Source organism: Neofelis nebulosa, chromosome 15 (assembly GCF_028018385.1).
Source record: "Neofelis nebulosa isolate mNeoNeb1 chromosome 15, mNeoNeb1.pri, whole genome shotgun sequence".
In the NCBI taxonomy this organism is placed as follows: domain Eukaryota; kingdom Metazoa; phylum Chordata; class Mammalia; order Carnivora; family Felidae; genus Neofelis; species Neofelis nebulosa.
The window spans coordinates 39,837,839-39,861,788 of NC_080796.1; the positions used below are offsets into that span (position 1 = coordinate 39,837,839).

Sequence of the window (23,950 nt, forward strand, 5' to 3'; positions counted from 1 at the left end):
CCCAGCCAGGGAGTCTCCAGAGGTGAGGCCGTTCTTTAAAAACTGGGAACCAGGAGAGGAGCCCCCACATTCAAGGGGTGCTCTCAGAGGCCATCTGGAGAAAGAAGAGCAGGCAGCACCGAGCAAGGTATGTTACCTGTCTTCACCTGCCTTCACCTGCCTGGTGAGGGCCAGACGCAGGGGGGAAGGGCTGTCTGTATCTCTGGGTGTCTGGGGCCTGGCTACAGGGCCTGATTCAGTCCTTCCTGGGAGCTCACCCAAGCAAGCAAGCTCACCTCCAAAGGCTAGGTTAAATGTCTGCCATTGTTTGGGCTGCTTTTTCACATCTGATAAGAGTCTCGGTGACATAAAAAAGCAGCTTCAGATCGGGGCTGAGCACAAAGAGTAGTAGAAAGTGTGGGCTGGCCCAGCTAGAGCTCTTCCAAGGGCCACTCAGATGCCTAGTCGTGGAAGATTCTAGCCCGGGAGTGGAAGCACAGAGATAGCACTGGATGAAAAACCAAAAAACGGGTCTCCTCTTAGGCCATGCTTAGCTGCGCAACATCAGGCCACCCATCTCCTCCTGGGGCCCCTGAATCTTCTGGGAGGGATTGGAAAACAATTTTGATGAATTAGGATGTATAATTTAAAGATGCCAGGAGCGTCCCCAGGTTCCTCTGTGGCCATGCCTTGTCCTGCACGCACCCCCACCCCCCACCTCATTCTTCCACCCCAGCCAAGGGAGTTTGTGGCTGTCACTGGAGCAGGGCACACATCCAAACGAAGACAGGGTTGGGCACTGCCTGAGCTGGGGTGGGGCTTGCCTCAGCACAGTAGGCCTGCCTGTCCCCCAGAGGGACCCTTTGAGTATCCAGCCTCAGCCTCCAGAATCCCCATTCTGGGGACTGCCTCCCGCACAACCCGGGCCAAAATGGGAGACATTTTGAGTTGCTTTCAGTTCAGATGAAATCGTCATTCACTTTTTAAATTCTGCCAGGCTCCCCTTTCTTCCCATCACATCCCAGCTACCTGCTTAGCCCAGAATTGTGGCCACCACAGTCTCACCCTCAGGGTGGCCTGGGTGGTACTGGAGACCATGGCAGTGGCAGAGAGAGCTCGCTTCCAGGCCCTCCGTCACTTTGACCCACTCACCTTTGGGTCTGGATGTTGGGCCAAGCCCTGAGAAAGGCCAACTCTGTTTCTTGGAGTAGTAACAAGGCCTCTATACCTCCTCTTCTGCAAAGGGCCCAGCCCTTTTCTGCTCCCCACGATTGTGTGGGCAGGGTAGGGCCAAGCCTCTTTCCCTTCCATCTCAGGGGGGGGAAGATGAAGTCTGTGAGGTGATGGCATTTTCCCAGGTTATGCTGTGAGACACACGCCAGCTCAGACATGGGTTCAGGGCTCTGACATTTTCCAAGCTTTTGGCTACAAATGTACCTGCTGCTCGGAAGTATCCTAGGTCAAGACCCTAGGTAAAGGGGGCTAGTATGCCCCGAGGTTTTATGGATTTTTTTAATCCAAGCTGCTTTGTTCTGTCCCAGGTGAGAGCCTCTGTGGGGATTCCCCTATTGGCTGAAAATGAGGCCACTCCTACTCCTGGGTTTTGGTAAGTATCCATTCCCGTCTTTCCAAGCCCTGTTATATAGCAGGGAGGTGACACCATGGGTAAGAGGATAGTTTACCAAAGTATGAACATCATCTGTCACCCTGTAGTCCTTGAGCTTGAAGCACTTGTCTACTGGGGCACCCATGAGGTTTCCCTGCTCATTTGGGCCTTTGGAGAAGATGAGAGGTTCCTAAGTGTCTTCTTATTTCTACCTGAGGGTGGCTCATGGTTTCCCAAGTGCCCTGCACAGCTAATTTCCTAGCCTTTCATTCTGGCTGCTTCCAGAGCCATCATGGCTTGATTTTACAGTGGTCTGTAACTGGGCACTCACTGAGTATGGCTGGGTCAACTTTGCAGATAAAGGAGCAGAAAGATTGCAGGCATCTCCTGGTGTTGCACAAATGGCCAGCAGCCAGCCCTGCTCTGGTTGCTGTCGGAGGCCAGGCTGCAAGTGAAGAGATTGAGGAGTATGTCCTGGTGGCTGAGCATGTGCCTGCAACTTGACTCTAAAAGCCACATATGGATGCCACATTTCAGGACCATCCAGGGTTTTTGGTTGCCAGTGTTTCCCCTCCTTTCCTTTTTAAGTTATGAGTTATGGAACATGAAATCAGGGTTTTGTTTTGTTTTGTTTTGTTTTGTTTTGTTTTGTTTACCTAGCAGCATCAGGATTGCAATCCTCACCACCACCACCAAGTGGGAGCATGCTAGTCTAGCTGATTTATGCTTCCCTGGGGGATACTGGGTGGCCTGCTGGACCCTCCTCTCTCTAGGCTGTATCTTAGCACACTTGTGATTTCAGTCTTGCCCAGTTTCCTGTGTGCCCAGCAAGCCTGCTCCCGTGGGGCCTGCTATCCACCCGTTGGGGACCTGCTCATTGGGAGGATCCGGTTTCTCCATGCTTCATCCACCTGTGGACTGACCAAGCCTGAGACCTACTGCACCCAGTATGGCGAGGTAGGCCCTACCACCATGGCCTCCAGGGCTGGAAAAGGCAAGATTGGGCTGTGTGTGAGTCTGCCATTTGTTCACAGAATGCCTGGAATGTACTTGGTATAGCCCCAGCTTCATGCACTGTGGAGAATGCAAGAAACATATAAGGCCAGATCACTGCCTTGACAGAATTTTCTCCTTCATTGGGCAAGAGAAAATGTACTCAGAGTTAGCGGGATGGCTCCTCTCTTCTTCTGCTTATAAAACTGAAATCTCTCCCCAGTCCTTGGGCATGGGCAGGACAGGTTTTCAAGTCTTGAGAACAGACAATGGGATGAGTATTGATCCTTTAGTATGTAGAGTTTAACATGTCGGTGGTGGATGAAGTCAAGGCTGATGGAGCATAGGTGGGGGGATGTGTGCACTGGGTTGTGTTCTTGCTGTGGGATGAGCTAAGTTGTGCCATGGTTACTCGTTTGCCACCATCTCTTTGGCCAGTGTTGGGATATGAGTGGATAGAGCTAGCGGGACAATATATGATTATAAGCTGGAGTTTACCTTCTGTGTTTTGCAACTATCATGTATGAAGAGCCAGCTTACCTCTCAGCCTCGTTGGTCCACTCAGGCAAAGTGGGAAACATCCCAACTGCTGTTGGAGAACATAAATCAGCAGGATAGACCAAGAAGTGATGAGGCCAGAAAGGAGGTTTGGCAGCTCAGCTGATAAGTCAGAACACAAGCTGAACAAATCCAGAAACTCAAACGCTAGGACCTGTCAATTGACATTGCCTGATTAGGAAACTGAGTTTTTTAAAGAGCTTTTGTGTTTTTTTTTTCTTCTACATCCCCGTGGACCTTTGTTGTAGGAACTTTGGCTTTCTTTTCTTTTTTAAACTTTTTTTTTAATGTTTATTTATTTTTTGAGACAGAGACAGAATGCGAGTAGGGGAGGGGCAGACAGAGAGGGAGACACCAAATCTGAAGCAGGCTCTAGGCTCTGAGCTGTCAGCACAGAGCCTGACGCAGGGCTCGAACCCACGAACCGTGAGATCATGACCTGAGCCGAAGTTGGACGCTTAACCGACTGAGCCACCCAGGCGCTCGTCTTTTCTTTTCTCTTTAATAAGGTGGGGATCATTCTTGGTGCCTTATGTTTACCAAGGTTGAAATCACTTAGCGTTTTCTTGTTTCCCAGCTGCAAGTCTCATTTGGCCATCTTTCTGCCCCAAAGACAAAGATTTGGACAAAGGAGTGGGTGAGGAAGTGGTTTTCCTCGAATCTCTAGTCTTTTCAGAAAAAGAGAGAAAGAGAGAAACAGACAGAAGGGGAGTAAGAGAGATTGATTGCCATGAAAGAGACTTGAGTTCACAGAGAGCCTGTGGTGTCCTCTTTCCAGACTGTCCTTGTCCTTGGGATGATGGAGGTGGCATCTGATACCGCCTCTGGGCCTCCCTGGCCTTCTTGTCACCAGTGTTCTCTTGGCTACTTTTAATGACAGATGGTACTGGGTAGTGGCTTTGGAGGCACTGAACAGAGATGGCTGTGGTTTCTGCTGCTCACCCAGTTGGATATAGGAAACCCTGTTTGACAGTGTTGGGTAAAATGGCCAGCATAAGACAAGTACTCCCTGTGGGCCCAGATTACTCCACACGCATCAGGGGACCTGGAAATATTGAGCTTTCTAGGCAACAGAATGGTTTTAGCCACCCCCTTCCTACACACCCTCAAAATCTCATGTTACTAGGGTATGTCTAAAAATTTCAGGAAGACTTCTGCTGACCTCCTTCCTCAGGCTGGCCTGCCTTCTGGAAGGAGAAGCAAGGAGAAGTCAGAGCCCCTGTCCTGGCATGTCCCCTCAACCCCAGCCCTGTCTGGACAGCCTCTGTCCCCAAAGCCTTGGGCTTTTGGCTTCACCTTGGCCTGCCCTCTGCCTCTCTCAGATGCCCAGGGTGCCAACTCCCCTCCCTGCTCTTAAATAGCCCCCTGAGAGCAAAGTGGTGCTTGCAAAAGAGAAGTCTAGACTTTTGCAACCCTGGGGATGGATAAATATCAGCTATTTTGCTGCTGTGAAAGTTGAGAAGGATTGGCTTTTTTCCCCCCTTTTCTATAAGGGGGAATAAAGCCATGCAACCTCTTTTCAAGAGTAGAGGATAGGGCATCTTGAATGCAATGTGTAGTCCCAGGTCTGCCACTAACTTGTGGCAAGATATTACCCCTCTCTAAGACTTCCTTCCTCTTCCATGAGTGAGTGTTAGATGAAAGTGTCTGCAGGTTTGCTCCTGGCCACAACTTTCTCTGGAAATGAGCTGACTGTCGGAAACCAGCTTCTCTCCCCCTACCTTCCACTCCTCCCTTATTTCATTTCTCATCCTCTCTCTTACCTGTCTCACCTCCTAGAGGCTGTTGGGTGGCAGCCATGAAGACATACACTAAAGACACACACTGGGTGCTGTGGTGGCTGTGTGATGACAATTAGGAATCAGTGTTTTAACTCTGCTGAGTTCCAATTCCAGTTTTTAAGTTTAATTTATTCTATTATCAAATGGTATGTATAGCAGCTATAATTTATTAGGCACATATTATGTGTCCCAGACATCATAGTAAGAGGTTTATATAAACTATCTCAATCTATTTTCATGATACTTCATGTGGTGACACTTGTTATCTCTGTGAGCTATTGGGAGGGTCTGGGTGTGTGCTGGGACCCCAAATTTCTGATGGAAACACACAGGTGTTGAGTTTTCTGAGTACTTAGAGATGGGGGGTGTCCTGGCCAGCCCTGGCTGGAGATGAGACATGATGCAGAACCTCACTGCTAGTGCCCTCCCCTCCCCCTTCTCTCCCTCACCCCTTTCTACCAGCTCCTGCCCTGATATACACACCTGCCTTAAGTCGAAGCTTCTGGTTAGTGCCTCTGTTCTATTTCTGTGACATGGTGAGCCCTGAGCCAATTACAGCCTTACCCAGCACCTGCTGCCTGCCCACTGATGTGGCACGAATGCAAGCGCATTGGAGATTTATGACTCTTGGACGTTCTGCACTGCTCATTCCCCTGCTGTCCACCCCAGAGGGACTCAGTGGAATGGGAATTGCAGGAGCAGTGGGGACTCCTTCCAGTTCCAAAATTGTCTCTCCCAGCTCCTGGTCTCAGAGTGTAGCTCCTTTTTTGTGTGCCAGTCTTTGCCTGTTGGCATCCTACCTCCTCTCCCTGATTTGGTCTCAGTAGCTAAACCCCATCAGCCTCAAGAGCTTGCTTCTGAGATTTTGGGGTCCATACTGCATCCCTTGCAATGGACATAGGACTTGGTCAGCTTGGCCTTATGGCACCCCACCCCCAACTTTGCCCCTCTGGTCCTGACCTTTAACTATCTAAGCTTGGGCCCAGGCTGTTCTTTACCAGGATGGCCCTGTTTCCTTGCTCTCCTTTCTCTAGCTCCTAGCTAACCTCTGGATAAACTCGCTGTTCCCTAAAGCTCCAAAGAACATCTGTGTTGCCCCCTTATCCTTGTTTGCTTCTGTGCTCTCCCTGAGCATCAGTTCCTCATTGGAAAAATGAGAGTAATGACAGCACCCACTCCAATGAGTTGTTGTGAGGACTGTACAAAGGAATGAGCAAAGTGACCATGGCTAGTGTCTGCAAGATGCTAAATGTTCCATCCCCTCTTCCCTTACACACCTGCCTACTGGCACCTGTGTCTGCGTGCAAAGGCTGCCTCATCTCTGAATCATACTCCTGAGCATTTCTTCCCTGATTAGGACACACACTCACATACTTATGGAAATCAACCCATCCTTGGGCCAGCCCACTCTGCTTCCAAGTGGCTGCTGCCAATCTGATTTGCAGTGGACTGTTGGAGACTCTGGAGACAATTATGGTCAATGAAGTCACCCTGACAGGTAGTGAGGACTCTCTGGTTCTGATCCTGGCTGTGACACTTAGATTAGGGATGGAACCTTACTAGCCCATGGGTTCCCTCTAGACCACCACTTCTCCATTTGCGAGATAAAGGAGTTGGGTTAGTTGGCCTTCATGTTTGCTTAGCTTTAGCATCTCTGCCTGCTTCTCAGAGATGGCTGGGCTGTGTGTGACCCTTTGGGTTCCTCATGGTCTCTCTCAGGCAAGTACTGGCAGGGGCTGAGCCATGCCATGTGATCATCTCTGGGCTGGTGCAGGCTCCCCAGAAACTAGTGGGTTTTGCCTGGAAGCTTCCCAGCCCTGATTTCTGCTTCTGACAATGTCTCCTCCAATGTTGTGTCTGCTCCCCTAAATGCTTATTTATCTCCCACTCCCTCCCTTTCTAGGGAAAACTTAATTACTCAGCTACCTTAATAACAGTTTTACATAATGCACACCTTAGGTTAATTAGCTGTGTAAACCAAATAGCTGTCATTTTGATCTTTTGGAAACAAGCTGAAGAGCAGTATCCAGTTCACATCCCCTCCTCCCCAACACACACAAACATACAGGCACACACTTGCACACATGCATGTAAGTGCACCCACACCCACATTCACAAACCCCAACAAACACTGACTTTCTTTGACAATTGTCTGTTTTCTTAACCTTTGGCATGGCTAATGTGTAGACAGAGGATATGTTCATATATATCCTGAGATCCTTATCCTGTGCCCACAGAAGACTTTGAGACTGTCTCTAACCAAAATGTCTGCCCTCCCATTTCCCAGAAGCTCTCAGACATTCTGAAACTTCCAAAGCTCCTGCCATTGGGGATTCACTCTTTTGGATGAAGCATTGTTGAATTCCTTGTTTAAAATACAAACGCTCTTGGGAAAGGCACCATATCATCAACCATTTATATTTCAACAAGGGTTTGCTTGTCAGAAAATGAGCTGTGGCTTTTGAAAAGGGTTCCAAGAAAGTGAAACCGAGGATGGGTAAGTTTTGAGGGCTAGGAGGAAGTGGATAGGGACACTGGGGGATAATGTTGCTAACAGAAGGAAGAAAAACCCGGGTTGGTGGAATCTGAGATTCTGGGTGCCTGATTGTTATGGGCTGGGAAGCACAGCTTGTAGGCTAAAAGTACAGAAGAGGAGGGAAAGATGTGATGGGAAGGCCTGGACCAACCAGGTGGCCTTAAACTTTGCTGGCCTGGTCTCTCACTCAATTGCTTTTGGGGTTCAGGTCCCTAGAAGTCTCTAGGCAACATTTTGCAGACCTACTTTGCTTCTTTGTCTTTGGAGGCTATAGGAACCATTGTTACTGGCAGAGCCTACAGAGGTCCAGACAGGCAAAGGATTCCCTGCACTCAGGTTTAGGGAAATATCTCTGTTTCTGTAAAGGTCCAGGCTGGGGCTGAGGCTGTCCTTCCCAGGGAAGAAGAGAGGGAGCATCCTGACAACCAATTCTGGTCCCTGCCAGTGGCTGCCAAGTCACCACTGTGTCCCTTGGATCAGAACAGGAATAGAAAATTTAAAGGCAGATACTTTGGGACAGAAATCCCTGCTTCATCTCTTCCTAGCTTTATGAACTTGGACACATTTCTTAACTCTCTAAGACTTGCTTTCTTATCTGTCAAATGAGTATACCCATCATTTAATGTAAAATACCTACCTCAGAGATTTTGGAAGGATGGAAGGAGATAATGTATGCACAGTGCTCAGGAGAGAGCCTGGTGCAGTGTAATTTGTGGGTGTGTGGTGCACATCATCTTTAATCAGCTTCAGAAAGTCAGCCTACTGAACTTACTTTGGATGGTGATAAGGGCAGTGCTTAAGGCTTTGGTGAAGATGTTATTTCATGATGAGAGAAGATGAAGTTGAAAGTGCCTTATAGAACTGGGGCTTTCCTCCCACTCAGCACCATAGTGGAACCCAACTTTTGACCTTTAATGGCAATATCCACGAATGTAGAAAGGCTGAGGCTTCTGGATCCCAGTGGGGTTTAATGGAGGCCTTGCTGACCAATGACCTTAAGGGCTCCTTCTTCTGCCCACTTAGCTGAGAAGAGTATTGCTCTAGTACAGCATCTGGTCAGTGTCTTTTTTTTTTCTTTTCTTCCTTCCTTTGCATTCTTGTTTGGAGTGTTTTTAAACTTCTGAGCAGATAAGCTGGAGTAGGGAAGAATTCTAATAGCATGTTAGAGCAAGAGGGAACTTCATTATCTCATTCCACCCCTGCATATTACCAATGAGGAAGCTGAAGTGGAGAGAATGTCTTTTCTTGCAGGCAGCTGGATTTTTTTTCTTTTCTTTTCTTTTCTTTTTTTTTTTTTTGGTCTCGGCTTCCTTTCTTTTGGCCCTGGCTGGCAGCCATGACCCTGATGATATCTCCTTAGATAGACACAGGCAGCCACTGGCTTGCTCATGGCAGGGAACTGGGCCATGAAAACCAGAGGCTGTTTTCCTATTTCCCCCTAGAGTTAGCTCTGTGTTCTACAAAGGCACAGAGCTTTGATTTGCGTTTACCTTCCTTTTCCCACCCATTTCCACTGTGATTCAGGCTCCTGCTGGCTCTTGCTCTCTCCTTTGCTCTCCCCCTAGCTCTCTGGGAGGATTTCTCTTCCCCCCAGACTGCTGAGCTTCTAGAAAGCTCTAGGATGAGGGAAGAGGCCCAACCTTTCCAGATGGAGAGTAAGTAGGAGCCAAACTGGCTGGAGGCCTGACAGGCTGAACTGATAATACTGCCGCGTCTCTGAGGTCGTGCAGCCAGGAGAACGCTCACTAGTTGACCCCAGAGGGAGGCTGCTGCAGCTGAGACCTTCCACCTCTGGGAGAGATGGAAGCGCCTGACACACATGAGGGGAAGAACCTCGCATTGATAATCACACACGCACGTTTATACACGTACTCATATAAGCATGCAAGAATAGATAGAAAGGGAAACTGAGATACAGAGGAAAAGAGAAAGTTAGCAGCTTGTCTTCACGTGGGCTTCTGCCATAAGCTGCTCTATTTCAGGTCTCCAGCCAGCTAGCTAGTTGACGAGCAGAGCTACTTAAAATACCTGGCCCAAGCCTGTTGGCTTAGCCTGTCTCTAAGGATTGTAATAAATCCCTCCTTTAGCTATGTTACTAGGATAAGCAGCACGTAGGTTTTAAGCCCACGCGGGTATCTGATCTTCCATCAGTCTCTGCACACGTGGAAGGGAAGTGGAACAGGCACTGGGTACCCCCAGCTGACTCCGAAGACTGGGCCAGGAGGCAGGGTAAAAAGCCCATACTGAACACCCTGGAGATTTTTAGTTTGTTTAGTTTTATAATGTCTACTTTCCTGGGCATAAAAGTGTGTGTGTGTGTGTGTGTGTGTGTGTGTGTATCTCCAAGGTACTAAAGTTTAAAATTATTAAAGAATAACATATAAGGAAAAGAGTTCCTTATTATCCGATTACCCAGATATATTAGGTTAAATTGCATGCCATTGCCATTTTTGTAGGTCAGATTGGCTGAAGTAATTTCATCTGTTCAACCTAATCTGTTGGTATATGTCCTTCCAAACACTTTCTATTCCTTTAAAATATACATATATATATTCCTTTTATATTATATTTATTTATTTATATTTATATTATATTCCTTTAAACATATATATGATGTATATATATGATATATGTATACATCATATATATATATATATATATATATATATATATATATAATCATGACCTATATACATTTATTCCCAGCTGTTTTTCTTCATAAAACAAAATATGGTAAGCATTTTCCCCATGTCATTGAAAACTTCTTGTGACCAGTCTTTTTAATAGTTACATAATATTTCATCTTTTGGGACCATGAAGGTCATTTTTCAGTTCCAGGTTGAGTTGTTCTAGCCCCTGTGCCCCAGGCCCGAGGAAAGAAAGAGCCTTGTTTCTGGTGCTTGCTTGGCCGGGGAACAGGCTGGGATCGGGTCCCAGCAGAGCTGAGGAGAGAGCTCTGGTGACAGGCGGCCGGAAGGCAGCTGGCCCTTGTCTCTCTGCAGGACATGTGCTGAGTGTAGACGGAGGATGGGGAGTGGAAAAGTTTGCCCCGAGAGGCTGTGCAGAGTGGGGAGAAGGGCATGCTCACTGCCAGGGACCAAAATAGGATTCTGGAGGAGAGTCAGATTCCAGCAAGAGGCTTCTCTTGCCCAGAAAGGATTATTTTAAGTGCTCAGGTATTTATTTCAGCCACTGACACATCTACAGTTTCTGTGTTAACTGAGCTGGGTCAGCCTGAGAAACCAGCTTTCTTCCCAAAGTGCTTTCTCCAACTTATACTCCCCCATGGTCAGCTACACGGTGAGGCCAAGCCCTTTGAGTGAGACAGAGATTGTCACCCTTTACTGTGCTTCCGTGATGTCTGTGGACCCACCTGGCTTCCTAGCAGAAGTGAGAGGGCAACATTGATGGAGGAAGGGAGAGGGAAAGAGGGAGAGGAGGGGGGTTGGTAGGGGACCCTCTCTGGTGTTGTGTTGGTGCCGACATTGGCTATCAGCAGAAAACTCGCTAGCCTTTTGAGCCTCACCTTTCACAAATGTAAAATAGGAAAAATACTCCTTATTACCTGGGTACAGTACCTAGCCCACGGCAAGCTCTCTGTCACATAATGCTGATGTTCTATTACCTCCTCTCTTCCCCACCCCTCGTTTTAAACTCCATGACTGCAGTAAGGGAATGTTTAGTAATAATTACAATGTTGGCAGTCATTGAGTATTTGGTATTCATTAAGTATTAAGGGCCTACTATGTGCTGGGCACTTTTTTAAGCACTGGGAATACAGGAGAGGAAGCCCTCGTGGAGTATACATGTTTAGCAGAAGGAGGCAGAGGGTAAACAAACAATATAAGCAAATAAATAGACAATAAATGCCCAACATTTCAAGTGGAGATCTGAACCCTGAAGGAATATGTAGCTGGGGAAGGAATGGACAGGGCATTGAGTGCTCCATACAGAGCATGCATGCCAGCCATTATTTGAACATTAAATACCAAAAAATTATTGTTTAATAAAACACGTTTGGTCGTGATGAAGAAACCTCTGAGCAGCAGGATGGGTGACAATTCTCTCATATGCAGGTGAGAACTGGAAAGTGGGGTGGGAAGTAGAGTTTCCAGGAACCAGGACTCCTGGCTCCCCTTCTCCTTCTGCCCTGTCCCAAGCTTTGTCAGCCGTGGGGAGGGAGGATGGGTGTTGGGCAAGGAGTTCCCATAACCCCAGGCACAGGCTCAGCATATTAACTCAATCCCTTTGGGACTGACCTGTCACGTTAATTAGTTCAGGGGACACTACCCATTCTAAGACATCACATCAGCCTTATTGGCTTATCACCTTCCCTGGTCAGGCTAGAGGTTCAGGAGCAGGAAGGCCTTGGACAAGCCAGAGCTTTCCCCTGGTTCTGGTGAGTAGAGGCCTTAGGGGAAAGCAGAGGCATGGGTGTTTGGAGATACGGTTGTCCCCACCCAGAAGGAGATTCTTGTCCAAGCCTTGCTTCTACTTGTGGATGAATATGGAGCCCTCCGAATAGTGTTCTCTACTCTGGGCACAAGGTTTGGTGCCTTGGTTACTCAGAGAAAACAGAGTTTATTTGTGTTGCATGGGGGAGCTGGGACAAGGTTGTGCTGTCTCTGTGGGGGGGTACGTGTGCATGCACACATGCACACATACGCGCACACACATAAACTTAAAGAGCAAGGGTCATGTTCTATGGCCCTATTCTTTTGCTTGCTGGTCTCCACCTGCTGTGGAGTCCATGGGGTTCAGTTCTTGTGTCACTTGGGTCACCCCAGGGCTTGGGCAGGCCAAGGAAGGTGTGATTTGGGAGGGAGCTCCCCAGTGAGGCTGTTTCCTTTTTGGCTGCCTCGATCTTCATGTGAGAACTCTTGCCCTGAGCCCCAAGGCTGCAACATTCCTGGCCTTGGGACCACCTACCTACAAAGCTCCACTTGGTCGGGGACCCTTAGATTCTCTCCTGTGGGTAGGGAATGCCAAACCTGAGAAGGGTCCTCAAGTCTCAGATGTCAGTGCTGGAAGGCCTTTGAGATCATCCAGATGTTACTAGAATGTTGGCTCTCTGAGGGCAGGGTCTTCATTTTGTTCACTAGTATAACTCCAGGGCCCAGAGCGGGGTCTAGCACATAGTACGCACTCAGTAAATATTTGCTGAATGATTGAATGACTGTATTCTAACCTCCACTCTACCTGCACAGGAGAAAACTGAGCCTAGAAGATGGGGTAACAGAGCTAGGACTGGAACTCCAAATTCCCTTGTCCTTTTTTTGCTGTGTCCCCTCTCCCTCATGCTCAGAAACCCAGTTTTCTCCAGGCCTCCAGGATTAGGTCAGATGAGATCTAAAACTCTCCAGCCTATACCTAGCACACAGAAGATGCTACATTCATGCAAATCCCTCATCTTTTCTTCGTTTTGCTCTTGGTACTCTTTCCAAGTTTTTCTTTGAGGCAATGTTCTGTACCAGAGTTTGCTGCTACCTCACATCTCTTTCCTAGCAGTAACGCCTATTTGCTATTCACTTTGCTATGTGTTAGGAGGGAGACAAAAGAATTAAAGTCAAAGATGACAATAGCCTTGTTTTAAGAGGCTAATCCTTCCAAGGGTATTAATGAAATAAGTGGATCCCTGGGGGTAGGGTTTCACAGAGGGAATGTTCTAGGCTCTCAGGACGTAAGGGAGAGTCTTCCCTGGACCCCACTCACAAGGCTCTCTTGTCTCCCTGTCCCTCAGTGGCGGATGAAATGTTGCAAGTGTGACTCCAGGTTGCCTCATAATTACAATGGCCACCGAGTGGAGAATGTGGTTTCATCCTCAGGCCCCATGCGCTGGTGGCAGTCCCAGAATGGTAAGCGCCAGCCTCCTGTAAGGGCGTAAACTGGTGGAGGCTCCCACAGCGTGGGGGTGGCTGGAAGTTTCCTGGGAACCCTTGGGGTGTTCTAGGCATTTCTTATGGAGGTGGGACATGTGTGGTTAACAGGCAGTACCTACCGCCTCTGTATTTGAGAACTTTTGAATGCTGTAGCTAGAAGAATTTACTGGAAGTCAAGGAATGGGTAAAAGGAGCAAGAGAGAAATGCCTTTATTTCACCCCATTAGTTACAATGAGCTCACTGAAGGAATGGGGCTTGTAGAACAGACAAGTTGAAATCTCTTAGTGTGTTAGGGTCATCAAGAGATGATGGGAAGGAAACTTGGCCAAGGACAGATAGGATCTTGAGTAGGAAATACAAGTAAAAGCATGCTGGTACCATTCCTCTCCAAGAGGAGAATTGGAGGATCGAGGTTTCTGACTTCCGAGAGCTAGTGGAGTCCAGAGCCTTCTTCAGGGCTGGGAAGGTAGAATTTCCTGGTCTAAAGTTTCTACTTTTTGTCCTTCCAGATGTGAATCCTGTCTCTCTGCAGTTGGACCTGGACAGGAGGTTCCAGCTTCAAGACATCATGATGGATTTTAAGGTGTGCTTCCTAAGGATGGCAGTGGATGGGAGAGGGGGACCCTGGGCCATTTGGGCTTGGGCTTATAGGAAGCACAGCGTCCTTGTCTCCCTAGGCTTAGGGTGATGGCATCATATGGTAGGTAGGCGCCACTTCCCTAGGCTGAGGTGACACTTACCCTGAATCTCTATCATGGTGACAACAGAGGCCCACTCCTGGGAGCACAGTGGCACCTCCAGGCTTCCAGTCCTGGCCACGCAGTGGATATATATCCACTTTCTCTCTGCATCCCCCGTCCTCGACCCATCTAATTAATTCAGCTCTGCCAAGTACCAATTCCGCTTGGCCCAGTCAATTATTATACAGGTGTATATTCTTGATGGGTTTACTAATTTTGCTGATGAGGTTGAGTTTAATAAATGGCCAATAAGTGGCCCATATCCATGAAAGATGTGCTCTTGGAACAGCCCTCTTGGTGGACAATCTACTCACTCACTGCTATTACTTCCCAGAATACTTTTGGATTCTGCTTGTATACTAGCATCCTCAGATACTCCTTTTGGAGGGAATGTTTTTGTTCATTTGTCACGAGTCTTTTTTTTTTTTTTCCAGAGAAGATTTGATTTTATTCTTTCTACAGAAATAGTCAAATACTTAACGGTCAAGCTTGGTCAATAAGATTAGATCAGGAAGGGTGAAATCATTTTCAGAAGTTAGAATGAACCGTGAAAAAGATGCAATAGGATCTCACTTCTGACTTGACTCAGAAAGTTAACTTTGAGATCCTCTCCTCAAGAAAAGGTCAAAAGTATTTTGAGAAATGGCAGCATCATCTGAATAAATGCCCAGTCTCTAAAGGTGACAGCGCTGAAGGGCAACATTCATCTGGACGGATATTGTTAGTCGCGTTGCTTTTTCATTACTCACTCATCCCTTTGTCCATTCTTGCCACACACATATTGAACACTGGTTTTATGTTAGGTTTGGTGCCAGGTGTTAGGGATAAAAAGATGAATAGAGCTAAATCATGGCTGTCATGCTGCTTCAGTGTATGTCAGGAAGACAAAGGACCGACAGTGAGATGATGTGTACTCTGATTAGGAAGAGGTGCTGGGGAGCACAGAGTGAGACGTCCAATTTGATCTGTCTTCGGGGAGTAAGTCATAGCATGTACCCAGGAAAAGATGAATCTTTGCAGGCCACTGATAACCAGGTAAAGGGCAAAGTCCATTCTGGGCAAAAACCCCCCATAAAGTGCAAAGGCCTGGAGGCAAGAGGCAAGAAGGTATGTAACTGAGGAGGGGGCAAGGGAATGCACACAAGGTCTGGAAGGGAAAATATGTATAAGGTGGTGAGAAGTAAGGATGTGGAAGGCTACCACCTGGTGAGAGACGAGTTTGCAGACGTAAATGGGGAGGGAGGAAGTAGACTAAAGATTCATCCATTCTTCATTCAACAAATGACTAAGTGCCTCCTGTGTGTTAGGTGTTGGGGGTGCAACTGTGCACAAGACAGACAAGGAGGCCTATGGTTTACTGTAGTGGTTCTCAATTAGGGGATATTTGGAGATCTGGAGATGTTTTTGGTTGTCACAACTGTGGGTGTGACTATTACACATCTAGTGATGTCTAGTGAGTAGAGGTCAGGGATGCTGCTAACCATCCTGCAGTGATCAGGATGGTCCACACAAGGAATTATCCAACTCCAAATATGAACAGTATAAAGGCTGGGAAACCTGGGCTCCTGGAGAGGAAGAAAACGCAGGCAGCCAACAAATAAATTATTAGAAATTGTGGTGATATTTAAGAAGGAAACAAAGTAAATTCTGGAATGGGGTAGAGTGGGCAGGATGTGGGCAGAAGAATGCAAAGGTATGAAAAATCTTGTGGGGAAGTGACATTTAAGCTGAGAACAAAAATTGAGAAGGAACCCACCAGGGGGAGGAACATTCCAGGCAGAAGAAACAACCCGAACAAAGGTCTCTGAGGAGGGAATGAACTTGGTATGACCCATGGCTTGAAGAGATGGAGGTGCACAGGGCATGAGATGAGGTGAGGAGACGGGACCCCTTCACCCTTGGTGAGGGGTTAGGATTTATTCAAGAGTAGCAGGCAGAGGACTTGAGTAGACATTTCTTCCAAGAAGATGTACAGATGGCCAGAAGGCAAATGAAAGGGTGCTCAACACCATTAATCATCAGAAAAATGCAAATCAAAACCACACTGATATATCACCTCACGCTTGTTAGAACAGCTAGTCTTAAAGGACAAGAGGTGCATGTTGGCGAAGATGTGGAGAAAAAGGAACCCTTATGCACTGTTGGTGGGAATGTAAATTAGTGCAGCCACTAATGAAAATAATATGGAGGTTCCTCCAGAAACTACAGATAGAACTACCATAATCCAGCAATTCCACCAGGGTCTATATGGGAAGGAAATGAAATCAACCTTCCGAGGAGATATCTGCACCCTTATGTTCACCACAGCATTATTCAAAATAGGCGAGACATGGAAACAAGCCCAGTGTCCATCAGTAGATGAATGGACAGAGAAAATGTAATCTATAGCTATACACAATGGGATATTCAGCTATAAAATGGGATACACAATGGGATATTCAGCTATAAAAAAGAAGGAAATCTTGCCTTTTGTGACAACATAGGTGGGCTTTGAGGGCATTCTGCTAAGTGAAATAAGTCGGACAAAGAAAGACAAACACCATGTGGTCTCCCTGATACGTGGAATCCAAAAAAGCTGAATTCAAGCAAATAGAGTAGAATGGTGGTTGCCAGGGGTTCGGGGGTGGGGGAGATGGGGAGGTATTGGTCAAAGGGTGCAAACTTCCAGCTGCAAGATGAGTAAGTTCTGGAAATCTGATATACAGCCTGGTAACTATACTTAACAACACTGTTATATACCTGAAAGTGGTTAAGAGTATAAATCTTAACTTTTATCACCACACACACAAGATGGTAATTATGTGAGGGGCTGGATGTGTTAATTATTGCAGTATTCATTTTGCAATTTGTGCATGCGTCAAAAATCATCATGTTGGACACCTTAAACTTACATATATTAGAGGTCAATAGGATCTCAATAAGCCGGAAAAAAATAGTGGGAAGCTATTCTAGGGTTTTTGGCAGAGGAGTGACACAGTCCATTTTATGTTTTAAAAAGGACATCCTGTCTATAGGTGGAGGGCCTAACCGAGGTGAGAGTGAACAAGGAAATCAGGTGGCACCTACTTGGGAGATCAGGGGGCTGTGCTCTGCCGCAGGAGACAGGGCCTGATGTGGGTCTGTTTGGAGGAAACAGTCCAAGCTGGGAGCCGTCAGCACGGAGACCGCACTGAAAGCCACGAGAAGTGGGTGAAACCACCGAGGGTGGAAGGACACAATGTGTCATGCTGAGAGGCTTGCATTTCATCTCTAGCTAATGCACATCCACTGAGGGGCCTGGAGCAGGAGTGACATGGTCAAGTAGTCATCTAGAAAGACCTCTCCAGTGACGTGGGGAGAGAGGTTTGGAGGGCCCAGACAGCTGACTGTGGGAAGTACCATGGGAGAATGTTCTGGCCTGGCCACCTGCATGGTGCGCTGAACTAGGATCATAATCATGCCTTCTGGAATGTAGATCACCGTTCTCCTGCTTTCCACGGTCCCCCTGGGGAAAACCCGATGGGGCTTTCCAGTGTTGGCCAGGGTGTCTGCCGTCGGACCTGGATGCCCTGAAGCCCACTCGCTCCCTCTCGCCCCGTTCTCCTTCCCTCACTGTGATTCTCAGGGACCACCAGTGCATCTTTAGGAGGCTTTTTGGTGATGATGTCTCTCCAGTGGCCCCTTCTCTTCACTCAGGCCCCCACCCTGTCTGTGCCTCTGCAGGGGCCCTTGCCCGCCGGGATGCTGATTGAGCGGTCCACAGACTTCGGCAACACCTGGCAGGTGTACCAGTACCTGGCTGCTGACTGCGCCTCCGTCTTCCCCCGGGTCCGTCAGGGCCAGCCTCAGAGCTGGCAGGATGTTCGGTGCCAGTCCTTGCCCCAGAGGCCTAACGGGCATCTGGACGGGGGGAAGGTAGGTAGAGGGGATTCGCAAAAATAGGCACGGGTTGGTGGGGGAGGGGAGGTCCCTGACATCACATTTGCTCACACGGTCACCCAGCCTCTGGAGAAGACGTCAGTGCACCTTGCTGTTTTTCCTGCTCCCTCCAATAATGACCTCTCTGGCCGCTTTCAGAATATTTGCTGTTTGTCCCCTTTGCTACTCAGGAGGAATATTTTAAAACCACATCTAGGGCCCTGCATAATCCAACCGTGCCCTCTTCCCCTCTTCCATAGCCACCTCTCCCAGCTCATTGGCACAGTCCCCACAGTGGAGAGGGTAAAATTGACTCTGCTTCAGTGTAAGGACTTTGAGATGGTTGTTAGATTCACGTGAGCAAAGTACACACATTTAATTTGATCTCTGGTTTCACCTTGGTAAAGTTTAACACCAGAATGAGCTTTCTCAGTTTAATCCCTCTGCCTCTCCCTTGGGGAAATTCAGGTAGAAGCTGGGGCTCTGTGTCACCAGAATTTAACCCTGAGCTGGAACGGAGAAACTGCTTCTAGAAACAGCTCAGAACTTTCTCCCCAACTCGACTCCTCTCACCTGGGGTCAGATTCTTGCATTTCTTTCATGACTGCCTTTCCCCTCACCACCCAGCAGCTGCCACTGGAGGGCTGCTCTGTTCTCTGTCCTTCCTTCTCTGGTTCAGGCTCCAGCAGCCTTCAGAGCTGTTCTTCTGGGCACCCAGTGCTCAGAGTGCTGCTCTCCATGTGGGCGGTGCCTTGTTCCTTCCCTGGAGCAAGTCCTCCTGGGTCACAGCAGACCCCATCTGCTTGTTAACCACACTCTGGAGACTCCAGATCCGAACACAGGGCTTTTTACTGATTCATGGAAGGTTGATATGAAAACTCTGGAATATACAGATGAATTCCCATACAATGAATAGGGTTTTTTGGTTTTTTTGTTTTTGTTTTGTCTTGTTTTGTTTTTTTAGACACACACACACGCACACACACACACACGTGGATGAGCAGGGGAGGGGCAGAGGGTGGGAGAGAACCTTAAGAAGGCTCAACGATCAACGTGGAACCCGATGCAGGGCTTGATCTCACAAACCTCAACATCATGACCTGAGGTGAAATCGAATCTGACGCTCAACCCAGGTGACCCTGAATGGTTTTTATTAAAGAGGAAAAGCATAGTTAAAATTGGGGTTGTCTAGAGTGTGGTTACCACATCCATGAATCCTTGGGCCCTGGACCTTCTCATTCATCCTAGGTGTTTGGAAAATTAATATTCCCTAAACCCTCATGTGCACATTATATATCTCACCATTATTTTTGACCCAAGGAAATCAGGAAATTCTTGGGATATCTGTATTTTTAAATGGAGAGGTGTGGTTGTCTATACACACACACACACACACACACACACACACACACACACTTACACATTTAGGGCCCAGTGACCATCTGGCTCCCTCAGTGCAACTGGCAGCCCTCACATCCATGGTCTACTCAGGTTCGAGGTGAGAAGGGCCTCAGAGCAGTCTGATGGGGGTGCAACATTGGTGGAAAGGGGCATTGGGGGCACCCCATTTACCTCTTCCACAGGCCTTCCCTTTCCGTCTCTCTGTAGGTTCAACTTAACATCATGGATTTAGCATCTGGGATTCCAGCAACTCAAAGTCAAAAAATTCAAGGTCAGTGTGGTAACTTCTCCCCACTGCGGGTGGGGAACAAAACTTGGAACTTGGGACTTGCCATGGTTGGTTGGTTGGAACTTGGGACATAGAAATTGCCTGGTCTTTCCTATTTCTGTCAATATGGTTGGATTTAATACTCACCCTGCTTATTCCATCAGGCTCTGTGGTAGACTCAGGAGGCCTGGGTTGGAGTGCAGGGGTCTTTCCTGCTTGGGAGGGTTGAGGGCTGAGGAGGATGGCCCCTCATATAACCAACCTTATGGAGGCAGGGAAGACCAGATGGTGAGATCAGAATTTCTTTCCTTATCTGTCCTGCCCTAGGAGACTATTTGCCTCTAACTTCCTTTCTTCATTTTCCTTTCCCCAATCCCCTCCCTCTGTGTTGTTTTCCCCCTCTCAGAGCTGGGGGAAATCACAAACTTGAGAATCAACTTCACCAGGCTGGCCCCTGTGCCCCAGAGAGGCTACCACGCCCCCAGCGCCTACTATGCGGTGTCCCAGTTGCGTCTACAGGGGAGCTGCTTCTGTCATGGCCACGCTGACCGCTGTGCCCCTAAGCCTGGAGCCTCTTCCAGCCCCTCTACCGCTGTGCAGGTGACAGCCCTGGGTGGGAAGGGCTGAGGGGAGAGAGCAAGACCAAAGGAGACTGAGGACATTCTTGGGGCGCCTATAAAACAAGGAGGGCACTGAATTTAAAACTTGGGTATTTAACTTTTGGCAACACTGAAAAAGAGTCTAATTATTATTTCAAAGATCAGAATTTTGTAGCACTTCTTTAAGCCTGCCTTATGGTTTGTAATGGTTTGTTTTTCAGTTACACATAAGCAAATCTGGGGGTCTTGCCTGGCGCTTAAGGTGATGCTGCTTAATCCTGGCTACACGTTTTAACTTCCTGGGGAGCTAAAAAAAAAAAAAAAAAGAAAGAAAGAAAGTGCCCAGACCTCCATCCTCAGATACTCCAAGTTTATTATCGGTTTTTAAAGCTCCAGGTGATTCTCAGCACTGCCAGGGTGGAGAGCCACTGGTTTGGGGACTCTAGAGTCCCATCTAGTGGCGAGATATAGGGAAGGTGAGAGAGAACAGAGTCTAACGTGGATGCTAAGCGTACCCCAGACCATCTGACTAATGAGTCAGATGGATGCATCAGGGATGGGAGAGGGAAGCTCCAACTTCACCAGCAACCCTGGGGGGTTTGCTGTGAAACCACACACGGGAAGCATCCGTAGAGTGACAACTTTGCGCTCAGAAGCAGAAGAAGCTGTCATTTCTATTCTTTGGAGCTTCAGCTCTTCTATTAACGTACGGGAGCTCATTTACCCTAGTGATGGAGGGGCACTAGGAAATCATGTAGAAGGGCCTAGAGGGAAATACAGGTGAAAAGAGCACTGGCCAGCTGCATCCTTCCCACTTCTGGGCCAGCCTCTACCCAGGGCTGCAGAGTTGGCCAGAGGGACACCAGCTCCAGGAATGTGTCATCTATTAGGGCCTGGAGACAAATGAGCAGAACCCAGGCAGAACAGGATTGCTGATAGATGAGGAATACAATATGCTGTGGGATGTAGGGGCGGGATAGGGCACACCAACCCCAGGGGCTCTCAACTCTGGCTGCACAGTGGAATCACCACTTTAAAAAGTACCAATGCCTGGGCCTTGTCCTTGAGATCTGGATCGAGTTGGGCCTGGCAATGGTAGTTCTAAAAAAGCTTCCCACGTGATTCTGGAGTTGCACCCAGGGTTGAGATCCACGGAATTAGGGGAACCAGGGAGGCCTGGTGAAGAAGGTGCCATTCTAGCTGGCAGGATCTTACTGGCGACCAGAGAAGGAAGAGAATTCCAAGCAGGAAGAAAAACATCAGTAAAGGCTAAGAGGTGGGGGAAAGCAGGGCTTGGACAGGACGCGGCTGGAGATTCAGCTTGGCTGTGCTGTTCCAAGTGGGAAATAAAGATGAAGCAGACATGGTAGGAGTCTTCAATGCCAGGCTGAGGGTGCGGGGCTTAGTTTGGAAGACAATGAGCACACAATAGCTATTCTATTTTTATATCTTAATAAGTCTGGTAACAATTCATCATAGCAGTCCCATTAGACAATCAGCCACAGGCAAAGATTGCTGGAATATAAGTCTGCAGAGGGCCCACAAGCTTCCAGAACCATAGTTTACCAGTAAGGGTGTCTGAGCACCTTCCGGTGCTGCTTTTGGCATCACGGGGATGTTCAAGGGCAAAGAATGAGCTTTTTAAATACCTAGTTAGAATAGGAGGGCAGGTACATGCATCTGAGCATGTGCGCGCGCGCGCGCACACACACACACACACACACACACACACACACACACACCAGCACACAAGCAGGCGGCTGAGAGTGTCACTGGAGCCGAGTGACATCTGGAGGAGGTGGGGTCTGAGCTGGACCCTGAGTGGTGGTGGCGGTGGGGTGGGTAGAGGGCAGGTCCATTTCTGGGACATCCCTCTGATGATTATTCCTGATGGCTGGTGGCCCCTTTTCCAGGTCCACGATATCTGTGTCTGTCAACACAACACCGCCGGCCCCAATTGTGAACGCTGTGCACCCTTCTACAACAATCGGCCCTGGAGACCTGCAGATGACCAGGACCCCCATGAATGCCAACGTATGGTCCAGAACTCACCTCCTCCCCTGTAGTGACTGGCTGGGGTGCTGGCCCCTCTGGGCCTCAGTGATCTCACCTGGGACACAGGGAGAATCTATTCTTTATTATTTAAGTTTAACCTTAATCGCACCCCTGCAACGTAAGCTCTCCTTGCTCTGTGCGGATGGAGAGAGTTTAGGTTGCACCTGCCCTCTGCCTCCCCAGACTTTTTTCCTCAGCCAGGCCTGAAGGGACCAAGGCTGGTCCTTGCTTCTCATGCCACATGGCTTCATGGTAACCTCAGATCCTCTATCTTCTGTGTTCTCCACTGGTGTTGTCCTGTGTAGGACTTATCTGGTTCCCTGCTTCACAGGAGCCCCTGCAGTCAGGGCCTTTCTCTGCACAAGGGAGGGAAAGAAGGATCCCCAGCCCAGAGAGAGGCAGTGGCCCAGGAGGAGATCCGCGGTGGCAGTCGGGGTGGGGAGGTGGGGTTGGGGTGGACCATTCAAAGGTCTCTCTCTCTGGCCCAACGCAGACATTATTCTCAGGTGAGTCTCCACATTGGGAGTTAAGAGGCCTGAATTCTTACCCTGTTCTGCTTTCTTACTGGCCATATAACCTTAAATAAGTCACACAAGGCTCCTCGGGCCTCAGTTTCCCCATTTTCTGAACCTGAACATCTTGCAGAGTTGCAAGAGATGCTAGTGCATTAGCGTGGCATATGCTTTGTGGATGGTGGTGGTGCTGGCCTACGGTCAGCCCTGGGAATGTCCTTTTGCAGCGTGTGACTGCAACGGGCACTCTGAGACGTGTCACTTCGACCCAGCTGTGTTCGCCGCTAGCCAGGGGGCGCACGGAGGTGTGTGTGACGACTGCCGGGACCACACCGAGGGCAAGAACTGTGAGCGGTGTCAGCTGCACTATTTCCGCAACCGGCGTCCTGGAGCTCCCATTCAAGAGACCTGTATCCGTGAGTAGGGGCTCTGGGGACCTAGCGTATCATCTGCCTGTTACTCCCCATCCTCCCTGGGTACGACAGAGCACGTGTCCCTGGGGACACACAAGCCCTCAGGAAGCGTGAAGACTTCGTTGTTTGCCAGAACTTGTGGGGAGTTGTTTTAACTTAGCTGGGCACGTCTAAGCAAATCAGTTTGCCTCTCTGGACCATTAATCCATCGGTCAATCAATCGTTATGTAGCCCTGATCTTTTTTAATTAAAAAAATTGTTTAATGTTCATTTATTTTTGAGAGAGAGGGACAGAGCGTGAACAGGGGAGGGGCAGAGAGAGGGAGACACAGAATGTGAAGCAGCTCTAGGCTCCGAGCTGTCAGTACACAGCTCGATGCAGGGCTCGAACTCACAAACTGCGAGATCATGACCTGAGTGGAAGTCAGATGCTTAACCAACTGAGCCACCCAGGCGCCCCTATGTAGCCCTTATTTTGGACACAGGAGGGACAAAAGTAAATATAAGATATAGTTCCTGCTGTCGAGAAACACACACACTGTTTGGCAATGTGAATCATACCTGGAAAAGGCAGAATAAGTACTTCGTCCGTATACATGCTATTGCCTTTACCATGTTGTATTGCGGTTTGCTCCATATTTTTCCATGTCCCCCAATATCGAGAACTCCTCCGTGGCAAAGGTTGTGTCTCATATCCTTGGGCCCTCGTGCAATGACAGGCACATGGCTGGT

At 48.4% G+C, this 23,950-nt stretch overlaps 1 protein-coding gene across 1 annotated transcript in view; it reads left to right on the forward strand.

Annotated features, from left to right (window-relative positions):
• The window catches only part of LAMB3 (laminin subunit beta 3), a 37,665-nt gene continuing 13,715 nt past the window's right edge, over positions 1-23,950 (forward strand). Inside the window, exons 1-10 of the mRNA XM_058701972.1 lie at positions 1-127; positions 1,521-1,585; positions 2,388-2,542; positions 13,194-13,308; positions 13,843-13,916; positions 17,776-17,967; positions 19,579-19,642; positions 20,046-20,239; positions 22,152-22,272; positions 23,033-23,221. Of these exons, the coding sequence (XP_058557955.1) occupies positions 1,558-1,585; positions 2,388-2,542; positions 13,194-13,308; positions 13,843-13,916; positions 17,776-17,967; positions 19,579-19,642; positions 20,046-20,239; positions 22,152-22,272; positions 23,033-23,221 (1,132 nt within the window). The 5' untranslated portion in view covers positions 1-127; positions 1,521-1,557. The remainder of the gene's footprint in view (positions 128-1,520; positions 1,586-2,387; positions 2,543-13,193; positions 13,309-13,842; positions 13,917-17,775; positions 17,968-19,578; positions 19,643-20,045; positions 20,240-22,151; positions 22,273-23,032; positions 23,222-23,950) is intronic.